The sequence below is a fragment of the Eulemur rufifrons genome, chromosome 28, assembly GCF_041146395.1.
Source record: "Eulemur rufifrons isolate Redbay chromosome 28, OSU_ERuf_1, whole genome shotgun sequence".
Taxonomy (NCBI): Eukaryota; Metazoa; Chordata; class Mammalia; order Primates; family Lemuridae; genus Eulemur; species Eulemur rufifrons.
Window position 1 is genome coordinate 43,034,496 of NC_091010.1, and position 21,678 is coordinate 43,056,173.

A 21,678-nucleotide genomic window follows, 5' to 3' on the forward strand; every position below is an offset into this window, starting at 1 on the left:
GGCACTTAAAATATCCAGAGTACCTGTTCATATGACTCTTTTAAACTAGATGATATGATCTAGTAAAGTTTAAAATGACATCATCTAACATGAAAACAAGAAGTACAGTAACAAGAATAAAACGACAGAGTGTTTATCTTTCCCAAGCAGGTTGTCTTGATATAAAATCATGGAGGAGATATTCATTAGAGATTGATCCTAACTTACAACCATAGAAGTGATGATGAAATTAGAAAAAAATGTTCATTTTGTGACTATTCAGGTCAGGATCATCAGTTAAAGCTGAATTTATTGGGTGTGTCATTTGGGAAGCAGGATTTACATAAAGTCTTAAAGTACACTGCCATGGATATTTATTAATTATATATAAAGGGCAAAACCTCTGCAATGCAGAGATCTGGCAGATACCACCTTTTACTGAGGAAATGAGCATAACCAATAATGGCACAAGTGACATAGTTGCCCCACCTCACCAATGAGATTCTGTGGAATACTCAAAGCACCTATGCCTTATTATTGCCAAAATCATAACTGGAATCTAATCTTTAGAAAAATCACACAAAAGCCTAAGGGACATTTTAAATGGCTACTATCCTGGACTCCATAAAAAGGTCAACAGACTGAAGGAAACAAACGAAGGAAAGTAACTGTGTCCTTGGTCACAAGAGACTAAAGAGCATGATAAGCAAATTATATGCTTGGTCCTTGACTGGATCGTAAATGGCAAGAGAATAAAAGCTAAACTAATTCTAGTGAAATTAAAAAAATTTACATATAGGCTGTATATTAGACCATATTATTGTAACAGTAACTCCTGAATGTGAATGCTATTTTTATTAAGTTAGGAGAAATTATTTATTCTTGGGGCCTACATGGGAAAGTGCTGATATACAGAGAAATGGACAGAAAGATATAAAAGTATATATACACACACTATCATATATATATATATATATATATATATATACATACACACACACAAACATATATGTCCATATGGGTTTTAATTTTATTTAGATTAAATTTTTTAAGTACAAATATGGGGAAAATCCATCCCTAAATTTATAATATTAAATGCCTATAATTTAATTTTTAAAATTATTTCTCTGTTGAAACAAGTAATATATGAAAATGTTTCTTAAAGATATAAAAGCAGATATGCTTTCAACAAATGATACTCAAACACCTGGAAATTCATAAGAAAAAATTGAAGCATGACCATTACTACTCCACATCATAAATGAAAATTAACTTGAAATGTTTCTTTATCTAAATTGTAAGTGCTAAGACAATAAAACATCTATAAAAAGATAAAGGTAAATCTCTGAGCCATTTGGTGGCAAATATACTTCAGATATGGGACATAACAGCACAATCAGCCTCACATCATTGCATAAATTTCCATTGAACAGAATTGTCTTCTACTGGGCACAAGCATAGTACTTTCAAGACCATGCACGAATTCAACCTACCTCCTATTTTGGCATAGCCCATCAGTAAGAATGTTTTTACAAATGCCAAAGAATAACATTTTTGACATATGAAAAACATATGAAATTTAAATTTCATTCTCCATAAAAATTGGCACATATCCTTCCTCATTCTTCACACTTCACAATTCACTTCCATGCCACACTGGCAGAGCTTAGTAGTGCAGTAGAAAAGCTATGGCCTGAAATGTCTAAAAATATTTACTATGTGGGCATTACAGAAAACATTGGCCAACTCTGTCTTAGACCATTATCTCCACCTAGATTAGTGGTTCCAGGCTTTGGCAAAAGAGCCCATTTATCTCACTTGTAGGGGATGGAATTAGCCAAACAGAGCTGCATATTTCTATACTAGACTGTCCCACACAGAGGAGAATGAATGGATCATTCCTTGGGCTCTGGGCTCTCTCCATTCAAAACCCACAGGCACAGCAAGAGCCACCCAATGGCCTGGTGAATGGGAGATCTCAGCAGATTCAGTGCTCCCCAGAGGCAGGTCCCCCGTCTGATGCAGTGGATGGAGGTGGGGAAGTGGATATCCAGGATTCCTCAGTCTATTTCCCACATGGATAGCTACAGGAGACCAAGTTTCATTACTATTACCCTCCAACCTGAATAGGGAGAAGCAAATTCCTTCTTAGCTATGTCCTTGGTGAAAACAGAATGAGCTGAAATGCTAATACTTGTACCCAATCAATGACCTCAGGGAGAGCCCCATAACCCCTTGGTAAAGTTATCAGTTCTGTCTCCTCCGAAATTACATAAGTATTTGCAACCTTACAAATCTCATTTATTTTTGCCCCATGAAAATACAATATGTATTTATATATATATAATTTTTAATTTTAACAATAATATGTCCTAGGTCAGGTGGAATAGGGTTGCCTGCAGCATAGCAACTAGAACATCTGGATGAATATGGAAACCATGTGACAAAAGGCATTGCATAGCTCCTAAGAAAAAAAATTGGTCTCAAGATCCAGAGATGGGAAAACATCAGAGAGGTACGCTTATGGCTATAGTTAACTATCGACTGTGTTCACATCATGTCCACCTCGGAGTCAGGGCAGGAGGTGTTGCAGCATTATGACTGCCATGGGAGGAGAATGCTCCCTTTCTGGAAAAGATAAACATCGTCCCAAATTCTGCATTGTTTTAGATATAATATCTGGAATTTATCCAGAAGGTGTTAGACATTTCAAAGATATATCTAAATGGTCAGAAGAAGAAAAGCAGCAGGAGGAGAAGGTCATAGAAACAGACTCACATTAGGGAACATTTCTCACCTATTTTTATACACCACCATAATCTTTTTTTTTTTTTTTTTTTTTTTGAGACAGAGTCTCACTCTGTTCCCCGGGTGAGTGCCGTGGCATCAGGCTAGCTCACAGCAACCTCAAACTCCTGGGCTTAAGCCATCCTACTGCATCAGCCTCCCGAGTAGCTGGGACTACAAGCATGTGCCACCATGCCCAGCTAATTTTTTCTATATATATTTTTAGTTGGCCAGATAATTTCTTTCTATTTTTAGTAGAGATGGGGTCTCACTCTTGCTCAGGCTGGTCTCGAACTCCTGACCTCGAGCGATCCACCTGCCTCGGCCTCCCAGAATGCTAGGATTACAGGCATGAGCCACCACGCCTAGCCGACCACCATAATTTTGATACCAAAACTCTGACAAAAAAATTGTGATAAAAGATTAGAAACCAAAAGGCCTTAAGAATAAAAATACAAAAGTCCCTCTATAATATGAAGGAGATCAAATCCAGCTATGTGTATAGACTTATGCATATTTAGTGAGGAAAGTGTGGCCAATATATAATCATACCAAGAGACACCAAGAACAATTTGATAAAATTATCCACACATTCATGACAAAAATTATATAAAAAAACAGAAATGGTGCTGGTAAAACTGGATAGCCACATGTAGAAGACTGAAACAGGACCCACACCTTTCACCTCTCACAAAAATCAAATCACAATGGATAACTGACTTCAACTTTAGGTGTGAAACTATCAGAATTCTAGAAGAAAATGTGGGAAAGCCCCTTACAGACATTGGCCTAGGCAAAGAATTTATGAAGAAGACACCTAAGGCAATCACAGCAAAAATAATAATAAATGAATGAGACCTGATTAAATTAAAAAGCTTCTGCACAGCCAAAGAAACAGTCACAAGAGCAAACAGACAACCTACAGAATGGGAAAAAATTTTTGCATGCTACACAGCTGATAAAGGACTCATAACCGGAATCTATTTAGAACTCAGGAAAATCAGCAAGAAAAAAATCAACCCTATCAAAAAGTGGGCAAAGGACATGAATAAAAATTTTTCAAAAGAAGATAGAATAATGGCCAAAAAACATATGAGAAAATGCTCAGCATCCCTAATCATCAGGGAAATGCAAATCAAAACCACAATGAGATATCACTTATCTCCAGTGAGAATGGCCTTTATCAAAAAGTCCCATAACAATAAATGTTGGGGTGGATGCGGAGAGACAGGAACACTCATACACTGCTGGTGGGACTGCAAACTAGTGCAACCTCTGTGGAAAGCAATATGGAGATACCTTAAACAGATTCAAGTAGACCTACCATTCGATCCAGCAATCCCATTATTGGACATCTACCCAAAAGAACAAAAGTCATTCTATAAAAAAGACATCTGCACCTGAATGTTTATAGCAGCACAATTCATAATCACAAAGATGTGGAAACAACCCAAGTGCCCATCAATACATGAGTGGATTAATAAAATGTGATATATGTATACCATGGAGTATTAGTCAGCTATAAGAAATAATGGTGATATAGAATCTCTTATGTTCTCCTGGATAGAGTTGGAACCCATTCTACTAAATGAAGTATCCCAAGAATGGAAAAATAAGCACCACATGTACTCACCATCAAATTGGTTTCACTGATCATCACCTAAGAGCACATTTGGGAATAACACTAATCGGGTGTCGGGCAGATGTTGGGGGGGGAGGGGATGCGTGTATACCTACCTAATGAGTGCGATGAGCACTGTCTGGGGAATGGACACGATTGAGGCTCTGACTCGGGGGGTTGAGGGGCAAGGGCAATATACATAACCTAAACTTTTATACTCCCATAATATGCTGAAATAAAAAATAAAATAAAATACAACTAAAAAAAAAACCAGACGGGAGCAAAATTTCCTAATTTCATAAATTTCATAAAGAATATATACCCAAATCTACTTAAAGTGGCATTCTCAAGGATGAAATACTAAACCTCCATCACTTCCCACCCATCAGAAATGAAACAGGGATGCCCACTATCACCAATTCTATTCAACACTATCCTGTAATCCTGACCAGTTCAATAATACAATAAAGAGAAATTAAGGACATAAGAATTGGAAAATAAAAATAAAACAAATAATAACCTAAACAGAAGGATAATGTACATAGAAATTCCAGATGACTCTACCAACATATTATTAATCCACTTAGCAAGGTTACTACATATGAGGGCATCAGAATGATAAAATCAATGGTTTTTCCAGATAGCAGGTATAAAGAAATGAAGAGGGCATTTTCAAAGTTTATAGCAACAACTAAGTATTAATTCTTTAGGAAAAATCTGGCCAAAGATTTGCAAATCACAGCACCGAAAACACGTTAGTGAGAAAAATAGAAGAAAGTCTAAATAGATTGGAAGCATAATCATATGCATATATTGAAAGATGTAAGGAATCAAGATGTTAATTCTTTCCAAATTGAACTATAGATTTAATATGACCCTGTTAAAACTCCCAAAGAGTGTTTTGGGAAAATGACAGAGTGATACTTTTAACATCTATTTGAGAATGTAAACACTTAAGAGTAGCCAAAACAATATTAAAGAGGCAGAACTAGCTTGGAAGACTCGCATTGCCAGGAACCAAGACCTGTTATAAAGCTTTATAACTGCAAACAAAAGAGCACAAAGACCATCAAGCTGTCACATGTATGAATTTTGCACTTCTCATCTTGTGTTGGTAGAGGATTGGAACCAGACTGTGAATTTGGGGATTTCAAGAGTACTGAGGTACAGTGTAGGACCAACAGTTTACCTTGGGGATCAGGTAGTTTCGGAATTTAATGTCACGGGTCACTGCATGGGGCAGGCTAATGGGGACCAGGTCAATGTATCTCTGGATCTCATGCACCACAGCATCCATGTAGGGCATGTGGCTCCTGTCCTGCATGCAGGGGCTCCGATGTCTGCCAATCACACGGTCAATCTCTGCCTGGACTTTAGCTGATAAGACACAAGTAAGAAGTGATGGAAAAAGAGAAAAATGGCACATTTGTTATAGCAATTTAAGATTACATATAGCATGAAGAAGGTTTCTCAACAATGTTATGTACATGAGTTATATGCCCATATGTACACCTAGACTTATACTGAGATTTGCCGTAATATATATATATATATATACACACACACACACACAAACCACTCTCCTGCAAACTAGGTATCACAATGCCTACCTATACAATAGCATCCTGGACAACTTTAACAAATAATAAATATAGAACTATGTTGCTCCACATTTATTTTATGTATAATAAACATAAAATATTTTAAAAAATAAACACAACATAATTGTCAAGGAATTGCAATCCTTGCAAAATGAAAAACATAAAACAAATATTACATTAATGACAAAATAATATATGGGGTTTAAAAATACATTGGAATGGATCTATATATGAGTATGTGGTTGGTTTTTTTTTTTTTTTGAGTTTTAAAATGATTTGTTGAAGTCTAACTTACATACAAAAGTTGCCCATTTTAAGTGTATAGTTTGATGAGTTTTAACAAACTGAAGACAGTCTTGTAACTTCTACCATAGTCAGGATATGGAATATTTTCATCACCCCCAAAAATTTCCTTTGGCCCCTCTCAACTTCCTGGCTTCAGGGAACCACTGATCTGCATCTTGCCACTACAGTTTGGTTTTCCTAGCATGTCACAAAATGGGAGCATAGAGTATACAGTCTTTGGGGTCTGGCTTTTTCCAGTCAATATGACACATTTATGTATACGTGTTTTTTCTGTGTGTCTGTGTATGTGCATGCATATGGAATTTAGAATGGTACTCTATCATCCCATTTCTCAAATGTGGCCACTTTGAGCATTCTAGCAACTTCTTCTAAATTGATGTTAATATTTCTAAATAATGTTTCTATTTCTTCCATAACTATTCTTAAATAATGTTTAAATATTTCCTGGTATAGGAGATGAGAATTTTAATACCCATGTCTATACCATATATAGACACACACACACACACACACACACACTTCCTCTCACTCTATTTAACAGAATATATTTAGACCACAATTTCTGCTTATATCAGTATTCATTGTTTACATCATTCTGAGCACATAAATATTCTTTCCTGCTAAGACAACTATGATTACATTATATTTTTTAACATTCTTAGTACTTTCTTGGTCATAAAAATGTCTTTAACTTGAATTCATAATTTCTATAGCTCAAGTTAGAATTCCTTTCAAATGGTCAGGTGGATATTTCAAACTCCAACTAATAATTATTGGGAAACCATGGACTATGGATCACTTCTCCCTTGTTCTTGGAGTCTCCCCTCATCACGCCTTATCCACCAAGCCCACTCTGAAGTGCTGGTGCACAGCAGCCTCCCTGACACGCTCCTTCTCCTACAGGAGGTGCCCTGACAGCTGGAGCTCATGTAGTCCTCTGACTTACTTTCAAATATTAATATTTAGATGGAGCTCAGCCTCCAGTATTGGAGAAAGAGAAAATAGAGTATAAAGTTTGTGGCAATCCCACGCATGTTTGAACATACCCTTTTCTTTTAATACACAAAATAATATTGAGAATTCTGAATATTTCTCAGCCTATTCCTTTATACATGACCTAATAGAATACTCTGACAGATTTTATGCTTTTCTCTTTTACCCTGCTGTTCCAAAAATTCCATGACCCTGTAACTTGGGGTACAAGTTTTGACTTCATTCATGCTGCTAAACGCTTGGAGAGAATATTCTGCAAAGTTGCCAAATACAAGTATCTTTTTCTAGAGTTTTCCTGTTTCAGGAGTATACAAAAGATGGAGGACCCTAGCAACGTCTACCCACCATCTTTTCTGCAATTCACTATGCTCATCATCTGTGCTCATACCTGTGACCTCTGGGTGCTTCAGCAGGAGCAGAAGTCCATATCTCAGAGTGGTGCTTGTTGTCTCTGTCCCAGCAACAAATAAATCAGATACTGTGTTCAGCAAGTTTTCCATAGTGAATTCAGACTGTGAGTTGTGCTTTTCCTAGGAAACATTTGATAAAATTATCCGACCAATTATTTACCAGAATATTTAATTACAGTGAATTTAAAATACCTCACATTGTTATAAGTTTATAAAACACATAAGCTGAAGCGTTTATTAATAGATGATACTACTATACAGCAGGGTAGAAACTGTAGATGAGTTGACTGAAATTTCATTTCCTACTCCCTGTCCCTGGCATGCCTATAAATTTCATTATGGAGACTATTTGCCTCTACGTGAGCCACACAGTGTATTTCTTTTGCCAAAAATTATAATCAAAAGTGTATTGATGTCCATTCTTCATCCATTTTTGTGTTCTATGAAACAATACAACAGACTGAGTGCTTTATTTAAAACAGTTATTTATTTCTCATGGTTCCAGAGGCTGGAATGTCCAAGAACATGACATTGACCTTTGATTTTGCCCTTCATGCTGTCTCATCCCACGGCACAAGGTGGAAGGGCAAGAGAGGGCTAGAGCAAGTGAGCAAGAAGGGGCTAACTTTGCTTTGATAACAAATCTACTCTTGAGAAATGACTTGAATGCTAGTCCTATATGCAAGGTGCAGAGTCCCCACATTGTGAAGGGCAACAAATGCTGAGGTCCCTCTGGCACTTCTCTGGAAACATTGTCGTACAGGTCCCAGCTTGGCTTGAAGATCTCTGAAATGCCTTTGGGGTCATCCTCCTACTGTCTTGATGAATAACACCTGCCCCCTTTCTATACATACTAATCCTTTTAAGCAAATGATTCCTTGAGGAATCCCTTGGTTTGCTCGTCTAAAGGTGCCTTTGACTCTATACTTGGCCAGGCTGGAAATTTCCGAAATTTTACCACTGTTTCCCTTCTTCTCAATAAATTCCACCTTGAAAACATCTCTCTTCCTTCATTCTATTGTAAGTGGCCAAAAGAAGCCGGGCAGCACCCTGAATGCTTGCTGCTTAGGTATCCCTTCTGCCAGATATCCTAACTAATTGCTCATAAAATCCACATTCCATAAAGCCCTAGGACATGAACATAACTCTGAAAACTTCTTTGCAACTTTGTAACAAGGAAAATCTTTATTCCAGTTTTCCATAACTTGTTCCTCATTGCCATCTGTCACCTCATCAGAATGGCCTGTAATATTCCTTGTTCTACCAATATTCTGAACAATACCACTGAAATAATCTCTAAGATGATTTAGGCTCTCTGTACAAATTCTTGTCTACTTCTGAGCCTACACTAGAATTGCCTTTAACACTCCAGGCATGGCAATCTAGGCTTCTAGGCTTCTAGGCTTCTCCCTCAAATTTTTCAAGCCGGTACCCATTACCCACAAAAAATAACCTCAAGTATGTCAACTTTCACCACTTCTATTCAATATAGCACTAAGATCCTAGACAGAGCAATTAGGCAAGAAAAGAAAAGTCATTTAGATAGAAAAGCAGGAAGTAAGACTAATTCTGTTTGAGGATAGCATGATTCTATATGAAGAAAAGTCCATAAAATCCACAAAGAAAATAACTAAAGGCAATAAATGATTTCAGCAATATTTCAGGGTACAAGATCAATGCAAAACTAAGATGTGTCTCTATACATCAACAAAGAACAATCTCAAAATTAAATCAAAGAAATAGTTAAATTTACAATAGCATCCAAAAGGAGAAAAGGCCTAAGAACCTTAGGGGAACCTTAGGAAAGACTCATACGATGAAAACTGACAACTGTTGCTCACAATAATACCCATAATAGAGAATACCTAAATAAATGGAAAACCACCCCACCTTCAAGAATTGGAAGACATCATATTGTTAAGATGGCACTTCCTTCCCAAAATAATGTGAATATTCAATGTAATCCCCATCAAAATCACAATGGCCTTTTTGGCAAAAATGGTATAGCCAATCCCTAATTCGTATGTAACTACAGGGGAAAGGCTCAATTTCCCAACTTCAAAACTTCAAATCAAAGCTATAATAATCAAAAAACTATGGTATTGGCTTGAGGACAGACATCAAAAACAATCATACAAGTTGAATCTACATCTAGACATAAACCTTAATGTGTATCACCAATTCATTTCTAACAAGCATGGCAAGACGATTCAATGTAAAGGAAGAGTTTCCTCAAAAAACAGTCATGGGTCATCTGGATAAATCACATGCAAGGGAAAGAAGTTGGCCCCATCCCTCATGCCATACTCAAAATAATTCTGAATGTAGATGAAAATTCAAGGATAGGAATTAAAACTATGAAAGTCCCATAATAAAATATCAGGGTAAATCTTAATGCCTTCAGATTTGCCAATGTATTCATAGATATGATACTAAATGACCAAAAGAAAAAATAGATACACTGAACTTCATCAAAATTAAAATATTTGCACATCAAAGGACATAATTGAAATATAAACTGACAACCTACTGAATGGGAGGAAGTATTTTCATATCATTTATTTAATATGGGTTAAACACTTTAATGGGTTTAATGTGAAGATTATATAAACAATTCTTACAGCTCAACAACAAGACGACGTGAAACTCAATTTAAAAAATGAGCACAGGACTTGAATACCATTTGTGCAAAGAAGATATGTAAATGAGAAACAGCATGGGAAAAGATGCTCAATATCTTTGGTCATGAAGGGCAAGCAAGTCAAAATCACTTTCAGTGACACAAAAATTACAAAATTACAAGTAGTAACAATTATGTACAGATAGGAACCCTTGCAGATTACTGGTAAGAATGTAAAATATTGCATTCACTGCAGAAAGACTTACTTGTTTTTAAAAAAGGTAACCCTAAAATTGCCATGTGACTCAGAAATTCCAATCCTAGGACTATACTTAAGAAAAATGAAAAATATCCATGAAGAAACATGTACTCAAATGTTCATAGCAGCATTATTTATAATACAAATAACACAAGTGCCCACAAACTGATGAAGCTTAAATTATTGTATGAATGCATGGAAAATGGAAAATTATTCAGTCACAAAAAAGAATAACATAACGATATATTCTACAATTTAGGTCAGCCTCCAAATCACTATGTTAAATGAAAGAAGCCAGAAACAAATGGTCACACACACTCTGAGTCCTTTTTGTATGCTATATCCATGATAGGCAAATCCACTGAGGCAGAAAGTAGATTAAAGGTTACTACATTATGGGGTGGGGAATGGGGAATGATCATGAATGCATTTGGTATGCTTTCTGGGATGATGAAAAGATTTTGAAACTAGAGATAGCTGGTGGTTGCACAACATTGTGAATACAATAAATGCCATTAAAGTGTACACTTTATATAGACTAATTGCATGTTACATGAATTTTGCCTCAATTTTAAAATGTCAGCACTTCCTGAATTACTACAGATTTAATGTGACCCTTGTCAAAATACACACTGGTTTCTTTGAAAGTTGACCAGCTCATCCTAAAACTCATACAAAGATGCAAGGGATGCAGAATAGCCAAAATAGTCTGGGAAAAGAACAAGAAACTTGGAGAACTCATAGTTTGTGATATGAAAAGTTAACGAAACGCTACAGCAATTACGACTTCAATATACTGCACAACTCGCATAAGGACAGACATACAGATCAATGGAGTAGAATTGAGAGCCCAAGAATAAACCCTCACATTTGTAGTCTATTGTTTTTTGACCAAGACAGTTCAATAGAGAAAAAATAGCCTCTCAATAAATAATGCAGTGATGACAGGATTTATGTTAAAAGCTTACCTGATAGACAGCAGCCTCCAAGTTCTTATCTGTGCAAACTCAGTTTAGATTACACTCAATCAAACTTTCCCTCTTCCATCTACCTACTTCTCCCATGACACACGTCTATACCTCTACATAAACCATTCAACCTAACTAAAAACTCAGCTCCTATACCTCACTGCAAATATTTTCAGGTCTATTTCAATCTGCAGGACATGGAGGAAGCCCACCTAGGTTGAGTCATTCTTCCATACACTGTATGCAATGATGCTGCCCATCTTCATCCAATGGCATCATATTTTATATTTTCTAACTACGTTGCAATTATTTCCATTTCATATGAGAAGTAAATTCTCTTGTCTTCAGGTAGATTATTTTTATTTAAAGAAATCAATGCATTCTACCTATGAGACAATTTAATTGTCCATTTTCTATGATGCTTAGTGCAGATTCATAAATACAATATGCATTTTATATGCTTGCAAAGAATTGAGGCCTGACCATTTAAACCCAAGTACATTAAAGAACTACTCAATGAACAACACATTGCATAAATAATCAAATGACTGAATTGCTGCTAACATTTTACCTGCTCCATTTTGATCAGGAAACAATCAATAAAGTCCCGAGGATTATTAACATCCAGTGATACTTGGTGTTCTTTTATTTTCTCCAAAATATAACTTCTTGTAAGAGCAATGTTTTCAAATAATTTGTTATGAATTCCAGGGAAATAATCAGTGAGAATAGGAAAATTATTGCAGAGCTAAAATAGAGCACAATAATTTATTTAATAAAAAACGTGTAACAAAAACATATATACCCTATACCAAGCCGTGCTAAGAAATTATAGGTATTACTATATGTAAAACATGGGGTCCATATTGACAAATATATTTTTATTGTGCACATATAGTAACCCTCTATGCTTATAAAAAGATTCAAAGGAGAAAATTCTGACCTGAGAATCAAAAATGTTAATCATTTCCTAGACTCATACATCGTTTTTATTGCATGAAACACTTTTTCATCAGTTCTCTCAATTTTCACACCAATTCTTCCCTACAACCTTGTAAGATAACATGGCATAGATTATTAGCATTCACATTTTGTAGATGACAGCAGAGGTTAAGGGAGTTTGGGCAACCTGATTGAGACCAGAAAACCGGTCGTTGCTGTTTTTCTTTCTTTAAAGCAGCCTCAGAAATGGAATCAGCATTTAAGAAGAGGGGTGGTTCTCAAAAGTATCTTGAAAGCCAACAGTACATCAGACTAGTTCAATAACTTCTCTAAGACAAAACAATTATTCTTTAGGCAGAGTGTACATCATGCCAATTCAGCACAGAATAACATTGTGATGCTTGTTTCTGGTTCATACACCATAAAAACATTCATTTTGTCATCCTTAACCCAGTTGTCAGCTAGGCTCCCATCTGAGGCATCAAACACCCCTGCATTAGGCAATGTTTTCTGCCTGTTTCTATGGTCTCAAATAGTTGTAGTCCTTGCAGGAGATATTCTCTTCTTAAATTAGGATACCTTTGCCAAGTAATACTATGAAGAGTTCTCTAAGTGTTGAGGACAAGACTTATGAGTAATGGAAGTCTTCAAAAAGGGCCTGGAAGTGTATCATATAATATAGGCATATTTTGGGCTGTCACCCAAGTACCTTATAGAAGTTGGGCTTTGGGGGTGAGTGGAAAAGCTACTGGTCAGGGATCTAATGGGCTTGAAATCCAGCCCTACATTTGGGCATTCACTTTCTGTGTGTAAAATAAAGGGCTCAGCCATCTATTCCAGATGGTCACTTCATAAATCTCTGGGAAGGACAGCAGTATTCAGACATGCACCTGAAATCTTGGTCCATGTAGAATTTTAGATTTGTCAGAGAAAAGAGCATAAGTGGTTTCTCAGGAAGAAGAAATCCCAGACTCACCTGGATCCATGGGGAGCTTTGCATTTTGAAGTTTTTATCTAACCTCTCCATCAAGGTAAGAAAATTCTGATCTTTGTAATCAAAACGATTCTGGAAAATGATGGAGCAGATCACATTGCAGGGAGCACAACCCAGGATAAATGTAGGATCACAGGATGAGGCTAAAAAATTCAAAACCAATTTAAAATACTATAAGAACATTAAACAATTTGTCTTTTTTAAGAGATAAATCTAATTTTGAGATTTTAAGAAATATCTGACCAACAAATTCCCCTAACATCAAAAATTAAATTCAGCACATGGGAAATCAAAGCACCTCACTTCTACCTTAAACCTGAGTTGAACATTACAACCTCACTGGTTAAATAATGGAATTTCACATGTGGCAATTCACATCCATTGCCTTTACTTATACTCTTTTAAGCCAAAGTGTATATTATATTGGAAGGAAAGAGAAAACATTTTTAAAAGCTAATGATCCAAGTTTGTACAGCAGAGTCACATCTGTCTTCAAAGGCTGTGCACACTAAAGCACAGAGATAGAAAAGGAGTGAATAATTTGGACGTGCAAAGTATTTATACATAACGAATAGCTGAAAGAATCCTGTGTTGAAACAGTAGAAAGGAACTAAAGAGAGACTGTGGGTGAATCCTGCACTGTAAAGAAAAAATGTGAAACGTACAATATAGCCATGTTACAGGAGATGAAAAACTAATACAAACGAACACTAAATGTAAGATTGATTTGTGTATCTAATAAAATAAAATGAGTAATTTTTATTTCAAATATAAATACAAGTTAGGCAAGCCAACAAATTATTGATAAACGAAGCCTTTCCATTTCTCATTTTAATCATTTTTTAAAAACTTCCTTCCTTAGTAAGTTAGCCTCCATAATTTCCAGTCATCCTCCAAATTTAATTCATTTGAGCAAAACCACTCTTTGTGAATTCTGGGATAATGCTCTCTATAGCCTTCAAAAGAAGTATGTTTTAATAAATTTTAAAATTTGACCATAACTTAAGCCAAGTCTGTCATATTATAGGTAAAGAAATTAAATTATAAGAAAGGTTGTCCTTTTGGTACAGTGTCTCTAACATGAAAATATCGTAATTAAGTGATCAGTAAATTTTATATGTAAAATTTCCGAAACACACATCTGAAGACCCTAAATAAGAATGACTTCAATCAAAAGTGCTCCAAATAAATGGTGGGACATTGAACAATAGGAAACCCGTTAAGTTAGCTGCTTCTATGCCAGGTTCCTTTCAACATTACAGGTTTCTAAGCTTTCAGAAAAAGTTGTATTTCAGCCAAAGAGGAGGCGGGTAATTTGTGAAGCCTTGGGATTGTGTCTGTGTGTGCGTGCCTCTGTCTGTATGTGTGTGCACTGGCACAGATAAAAACTGATTTTCAATCTTTCCTTTCACTTCATTTGAAAGAGAGAATTTTTAAAAGGGTAATTTAGAATCTGAGCTGATATGCTCAGATTCTAAATCTGAGCGGGATTCATTGTAACCCGCACTTCATAGGTTAGTAGAATTGGAAATGGGAGGAAAATAATTACCATAAAAATCTAAACTAAATCCAATAAACAGAGGGAAAAGAGATAAGAAAAACTGAAAACAGAGCCAAAGTACTCTTAGGAAAGAAAAGGTAAAGAGTTATTGATAATAGTTGAAATCTAGTTAAACAAATAATTTATAAATTATTTCTGTGTTTCTCAGAATTATGCTACAAAATATATTTGCTCAAAAAAGAGAAATCCATACAGTAAGTAATGATAACCCAGAAATAAGTAATGCTGGTATTTTTGGAATAGTGCTGAATCTCTACAGAAATTATAACTAATAAGAATTGCACTGAGATATACCTAAGCAAATAAAACCATACATAGAATCCTCACTGGCCAGAACCGTAGCAGGGCCTGGCAGAAACACCCAGATATGTCAGTGAGGCTAACCATGCAAACATAGTCCAATTAAATGTAAGCACAAGTCACGTGGTAGGTGCTCTGTAAGTGTGTGATAGGATCATTCCCACCATGACCATTTGCCACGTATTCTCTGGTGAAATGTTCTGAAATAGGTAACTTACATTTATACTATGGAAATAGCATTGCTCTTTAACACTTTCTGAAAATGAACTCAAAACCTAAACTCATGATTTCTGATTTGAAAACAAAGACACAAGTTAAGGAGAAAAATCAGATTAAATGACCTTTTATGTCCACACTGTATACATAATGATGCCTGTACATGCAGCCCAGATGCACTCAAGTTCCCTGGGCTCTTCGCTTCAAACTTCCCTTTTCCACTATAGGGCTGACAACCAAGACTCATAATGAAAGATCTGGCCACCCCTGAATGTGCCCAAGGATATCATTAGAGAAAATAGCAGTCTGTAGAGGTCATTGATACAGTAGAGATTTACCCACCCTTGGTTTTTCTCAACTCGTCCACAAGGCAGCGGGCCTCTTCTTGGACACGTTCCTCAATGGTCCTCTTCCCCATCCCGAAATTCCGCAGGGTCATGAGGGTGAAGCGCCGGATCTCCTTCCATCTATTTCCATTGCTGAAAATGATTCCTACCAGAATGGGATACAGAAACTAGGAGGGAAATTCCAGGCAAGGAGGAGGGAGCTGACACTCCACAGTCATGTGAGTGGGCCAAGCTCTGTCCAACCAAGCTATGTTTCCATCCTCCCTACCCCTTTACCACTGCTGACTCAGGCACATGTACACTTACCAAGTCCTTTACTAGTTCTTTCAGTAAGTGGGGAAAGGCCTCTTCCAGAAAACTCTTCTCCATGATCAATCAGGGCTTCCTTCACTGCTTCATATCCATGTAACACCACAGCGGGCTTCATGCCAAAGTACACAGTGAACACAGGGCCATAGACTTTTGAGAACTGGGAAGCAGGATGCAAATAACAGCAAAAGAAGTCACTATTCAGTCTGTATTTTGTGCCTGATTCAGACTGATATTATAACTATATTATTTAATGTTTTTATTCTGCCACACACAGATTCAAATATGTCTGAATTTTATACATAAATGAGATGGTGATAGTCATATCGGCCACTAATCAATGATCTCCAGTGTGCCCTGTAATGGCCCTGGCAATTGGGACACAGATTACAATTGATTCTTATATTGTCAATCCCATCAAAATACCAATGTCACTTTTCACAGATCCAGATAAATTAATCCTAATCTTCATGTGAAACCAAAGAAGAGTGTGAATAGCCAAAGCAAACTTATGCAAAAAGAATAAATCTGGAGACATCACCTTACCTAACTTCAAATTATATTAAAAGGCTGTAATAACCTGAACATCATGGCACTGGTGTAAATGTAATGACATAATTCAATGGAGCACAGTAGAGACCTCAGATATAAAACCACATAGCTATGACCAACTGAATTGTCACAAAGCAGTCAAAAACATATGCTGGAAAAAGGAGGCCCTATTCAATAAATAGTGCTGGGAAAATTAGATAGCCACATACAAAAGAATGGAGCAGGATCCTTCCCTCTCTTATAACATAAAAAACTTAATACATCATGGATTAAAGACTTAAATGTAAGACCTAAAACCATAAAAGTTCTAGAAGGAAAATTAGGAAAAACTCTTCTAGACATTGGCTTAGGCAAAGAATTTATGAATAAGACCCAGATGGAAAACACAGCAATGAAAACAAATTAATAAATGGGGCAATGAAATTAAAAAGTTTCTGCACAGCAAGAAAAAAAATCAAGAGACTAAACAATCTACAGAATGAGGGAAAATATTTGCAAACTCTATACCCAACAAAGGACTAACATCCAGAATGTACAAGGAATTCAAACAAGTCAGTAACTAAAAACTAATAACCCATTAGAGAATGGCCAAAAGACATGAACAGAATTTTCTCAAAAGAAGATAGAGAAATGGCCAAGAAACACATGAAAAAATGCTCAACATCACTAATCACCACAGAAATGCAAATTAAAAACACAATGAGATTTCATATTACCCCTGTCAGAATGGCCCTTATAGAAAAGTCTGAAAACAATGCATCATGGCATGGATGCACTGGAAAAGGAATGACTATGCATTGTTGGTGGGACTGTGTACTAGTAAAATCTCTATGGAAAACAGTATGAAGATTCATCAAAGAACTAAAAGTTGATCTACCAATTGATCCAACAATCCCATGACTGGTTATCTACTCAAAGGAAAAGAACTCATAATTTCAAAAAGGCAAACACACACATACACACACACACTCACACCATGGAATGGTATTCAGCCATGAAAAGGAATGACATAATGCCCTTTAGAGCAACTTGGATGGAAGTGAAGACCATTATCTTAAATGAAATACCTTAGCAATGGAAAAACAAACATCACATGTTCTCACTAATAAGTGGAGATAAAGAATGGGTAAACACTGCCACAAAGAGACGTAAAGGATATTGGAAATCAAGAAGGGGGGAGTATGGGAGGGCAGTGAGAAATAAAAATGCATTTATCTGGTATAAGGAACACTGCTCTGGTGACAAGTACACCAAAGCCTTGACTTCAGCATGACACAATTTATCCCTTTAACAAAAATACTTGTACCCCTTTAATATTTTGCAATTAAAAAGTTCTCATCTCAATACATTTAGCAGGTTTATTTGTCCTGTTTTACAAATAAAGAGACTCAGGTCAGAGAATTCCAAATTCATTTTCAGTGTCCCTGAGGTGATGTACAGAATATCCAAATTTCAAGCTCTGCTTATTCAAACTCTTATCCTTGAGTAATTTATCATTCCCTCATGTCTGCCTTGAGACCAGTACCCAACTGACTGCTTCGGGACCACATGAGTAGATGTTGCTGTGGGGATCCCCACTCAGTACCCTTACTCAACACTAAAACCTTATATATTTTTAAAAGTCACAACAGATGATTCTAATACCCAGACCTCTTTGGGATCTGCTATTATTATTGATGCTGAAAGAGTGAGCATCACAGAGGCAGAATCAGGACATGTAACATCTCCTGGCAGAACATTTTCCATCCACCAGCATTCTGGGCCACAGAGAGCAGCTTTCTGCAGAACCCAAAAGAATTCTGATACCACTCATTGTGCCCTGACTCATCACTTTTTTCTTTCATTCACTTATGCTCATCCTGAGCCTGTAGCTATTTCTTTGATGTCAGACATAAATTCATTATTCAGAGAAGTTCAATTTTCATGGCTATTCTGAATAAAACCCATGAGTATTCTGATTTATTGAATAAAATCTCTAATCACACACAGTTTTCCTATCATTTACCTTGAGCCAAAAATCATACCAAATGGCTACAATACAAAGATTGGACACAGCACTCCAAACCATTGCCACTATGTTATTTTGGTTTTACCATACAACCTCAATGTTCCTCTACTCACAAAATTCATTTCCCGATTCCATTATTTCTGACAGTAACAGACTAGAAAAGACAACAGAAGCATCAAAGTTTGTAGGGATTATGTTGCTTTACAATGATCTATTATAGCAGTATACTTCCAGGAATATATTTTATTTATTATTTTTCCATTTCAATATTTTATTTTACACATTACAAAATTAATTTATTTAAAAAAGGTAAACCACCTTTAAAAATACAATTTGATGAGCTTGTATTTTTTTACATTTTTATACTTTATATACCTTAAAAAATTTCTCTAAAACATACACTTGTGGACTTAAAATAACAGGTAAATAGAAGGATTTTTTTTTTTTTTGCCAGTAGATATTTTACTTTTTTTTTTTCCTTTCTTTCTTTTTTTTTTTTTTTTTGTTTGTTTGTTTCGGAATATTATGGTGGTACATACATTTTGGTTACTTATAAGTCCTTTGCCTCATCCAAGCCAGGGCTACAAGCATATCCTTCCCCACTACAGTGTGCTACCATCCATTAGTTGTGAGTTTACCAAGCCCCACAACCCCCTCCCACCTGACTGGCACCCAGTGAATATTACTACAATGTGAGCACTGTAGTGTTGATCAGTTAGTACCAATTTGATGGCAAGTACATGTGATGCTTGTTTTTCCATTCTTGTGATACCTCACTTCAAAGGATGGGCTCAAGCTCTATCCAGGCTAATATAAGAGGTGCTAGATCATGACTGTTTTTTGTAATTGAGTAGCATTCCATGGTATACATATACCACATTTTATTACTCCGTTCATGTATTGATGGGCACTTGGGTTTTTTCCACATCTTTGCAATTGTGAATTGTGCTGCCATGAACATTTGGGTGAAGATATCTTTATTGTAGAATGTCTTATTTTTCCTTGGGTAGATGCCTAGTAGTGCAATTACTGGATCAAATGTTATATCTATTTTTAGCTCTTTTAGGTATCTCCAAATTACTTTACGCAGGAGTGGTACTAATTTGCAGTCCTACCAGCTGTGTAAGAGTGCTCCAATCTCTCCACATCCATGCCAGCATTTCCTGTTTTGGGATTTTTTAATAAAGGCCATTCTCACTGGAGTTAGGTGATTATCTTATTGTGGTTTTGATTTGCATTTCCCTAATGATTGGAGATTTCGAGCAATTTTTTATGTTTACTGGTCATTATTCTGTCTTCTTTTGAAAAGTTTCTGTTCGTGTCCTTTGCCCACTTTTTGATGGGGTTGTTTGATTTTTTTCTTGTTAACTTAAGTTATATATAGATTCTTGTTATCAGCCCTTTGTCGGATGTGTAGAATGGAAATATTTTCTACCATTCTGTAGGTTGTCTATTCACTCTAATGAATGTTTCCTTGGCTATGCAGAAGCTTTTTAATTTGATCAGGTCCCATTTATTTATTTTTGTTGCTGCTGATTGCTTTGGGGGATCTTCCTCATAAATTCTTTCCCTAGGCTGATGTCTATAAGAGTCCCCCCCCCCATTTTCTTCTAGAATTCTTAAGGTTTCATGCCTCAGGTATAAGTCTGTTATCCATTATGAGTTATTTTTGTGAGAGGTGAGAGGTGGGGATCCAGTTTCAATCTTCTGCATGTGGTTATCCAGTTGTCTCAGCACCATTTATTGAATAGAGGTTCTTTACCCTAGTGTATATTTTTGTCTGCTTCGTGAAAGATTAGATGACAATATCAGCATGGTTTTATACATGGGTTCTCAGTCCAGTTCCAAAGGTCTATATCTCTGTTCTTGTGCCAGTCCCATGGTGTTCTCCTTAGTTATAACCTTGTATTAAAGCTTGAAGTCTGGTAGACTGATGCCTCCCAATTTGTTGTTTTTGCTTAAGATTGCTTTGGCTATACGAGATCTTCTCTAGTTCCATACAAAGCGTAGAATTATTTTTTCTAGATCTGTAAACTGATGATGGTATTTTGATAGGGATTGCATTAGTTCTGTAGATCACTTTAGGTAGTATGGACATTTTAACAATAGTGATTCTGTCAATCTATGAACATGGTAGGGTTTTCTATCTGTTTACATCTTCTACAATTTCTTTTCTGAGTGTTTTGCAGTTCTCCCTCTATGTGTTTCTCACATCCTTCATTAAATACATTCCTAAATATTTAATTTTCTTTGATGCTATTGTGAAAGGTGTTGCATATTTCATTTGATTGTTGGCTTGACTGTCATTGGTGTATATGGATGCCATGGATTTCTGTGCATTGATTTTGTATCCTGACACTTTACTAAATTAATTTGTCAATTCCAGTAGTCTCTTGGTTTAATGCTTGAGATATTCTAGATATAATATCATAACAGTCAGCAAAGACTAAGAGTTTGACCTCTTCTGCCTGTGTTTGGACACCCTTAATTCCCCTCTCTTGTCTGATTGCTCTGGCAAGGACTTCCAGCACTATGTTGAATAGAAGTGGAGATAATGCACAACGTTGTCTGGTTCTGGTTCTAAGTGGGAATGCTTTCAATTTTTCCCCATTCACTATGATATTGGCTGTGGGTGTATCATACATGGCTTTAATAATTTATAGGTATGTCCCATCTATGCCTATTTTATTAAGAGTTTTTATTATAAAAGTGTGCTGGATTCTGTGAAATGTTTTTCTGTATCTATGGAGAGTATCAGATGGTCTTTGTTCTTGCCTTTATTTATGTGGTGAATTGCATTTATAGATTTGTGTATGTTGAACCAAACTTGCATCACTTGAATAAAGCCCACCTGGTCATGATGAATTATCTTTTTCATGTGCTGTTGGATTCGGTTTGCTAAGAT

The 21,678-nt window shown here is 36.1% G+C and overlaps 1 protein-coding gene across 2 annotated transcripts in view; it reads right to left on the reverse strand.

Moving 5' to 3' along the window:
- Positions 1-21,678, reverse strand: part of LOC138376064 (cytochrome P450 2C20-like) — a 31,604-nt gene that overhangs the window by 3,586 nt on the left and 6,340 nt on the right. The window contains exons 2-7 of one of the 2 annotated variants that reach the window (XM_069460047.1): positions 16,211-16,373; positions 15,900-16,049; positions 13,463-13,623; positions 12,116-12,292; positions 7,676-7,817; positions 5,577-5,764 (exon numbers count right to left, since the gene is read on the reverse strand). In XM_069460047.1, coding sequence (XP_069316148.1) covers positions 5,577-5,764; positions 7,676-7,817; positions 12,116-12,292; positions 13,463-13,623; positions 15,900-16,049; positions 16,211-16,373 — 981 coding nt within the window. The remainder of the gene's footprint in view (positions 1-5,576; positions 5,765-7,675; positions 7,818-12,115; positions 12,293-13,462; positions 13,624-15,899; positions 16,050-16,210; positions 16,374-21,678) is intronic. The other variant, XM_069460049.1, reaches the window with a different exon arrangement.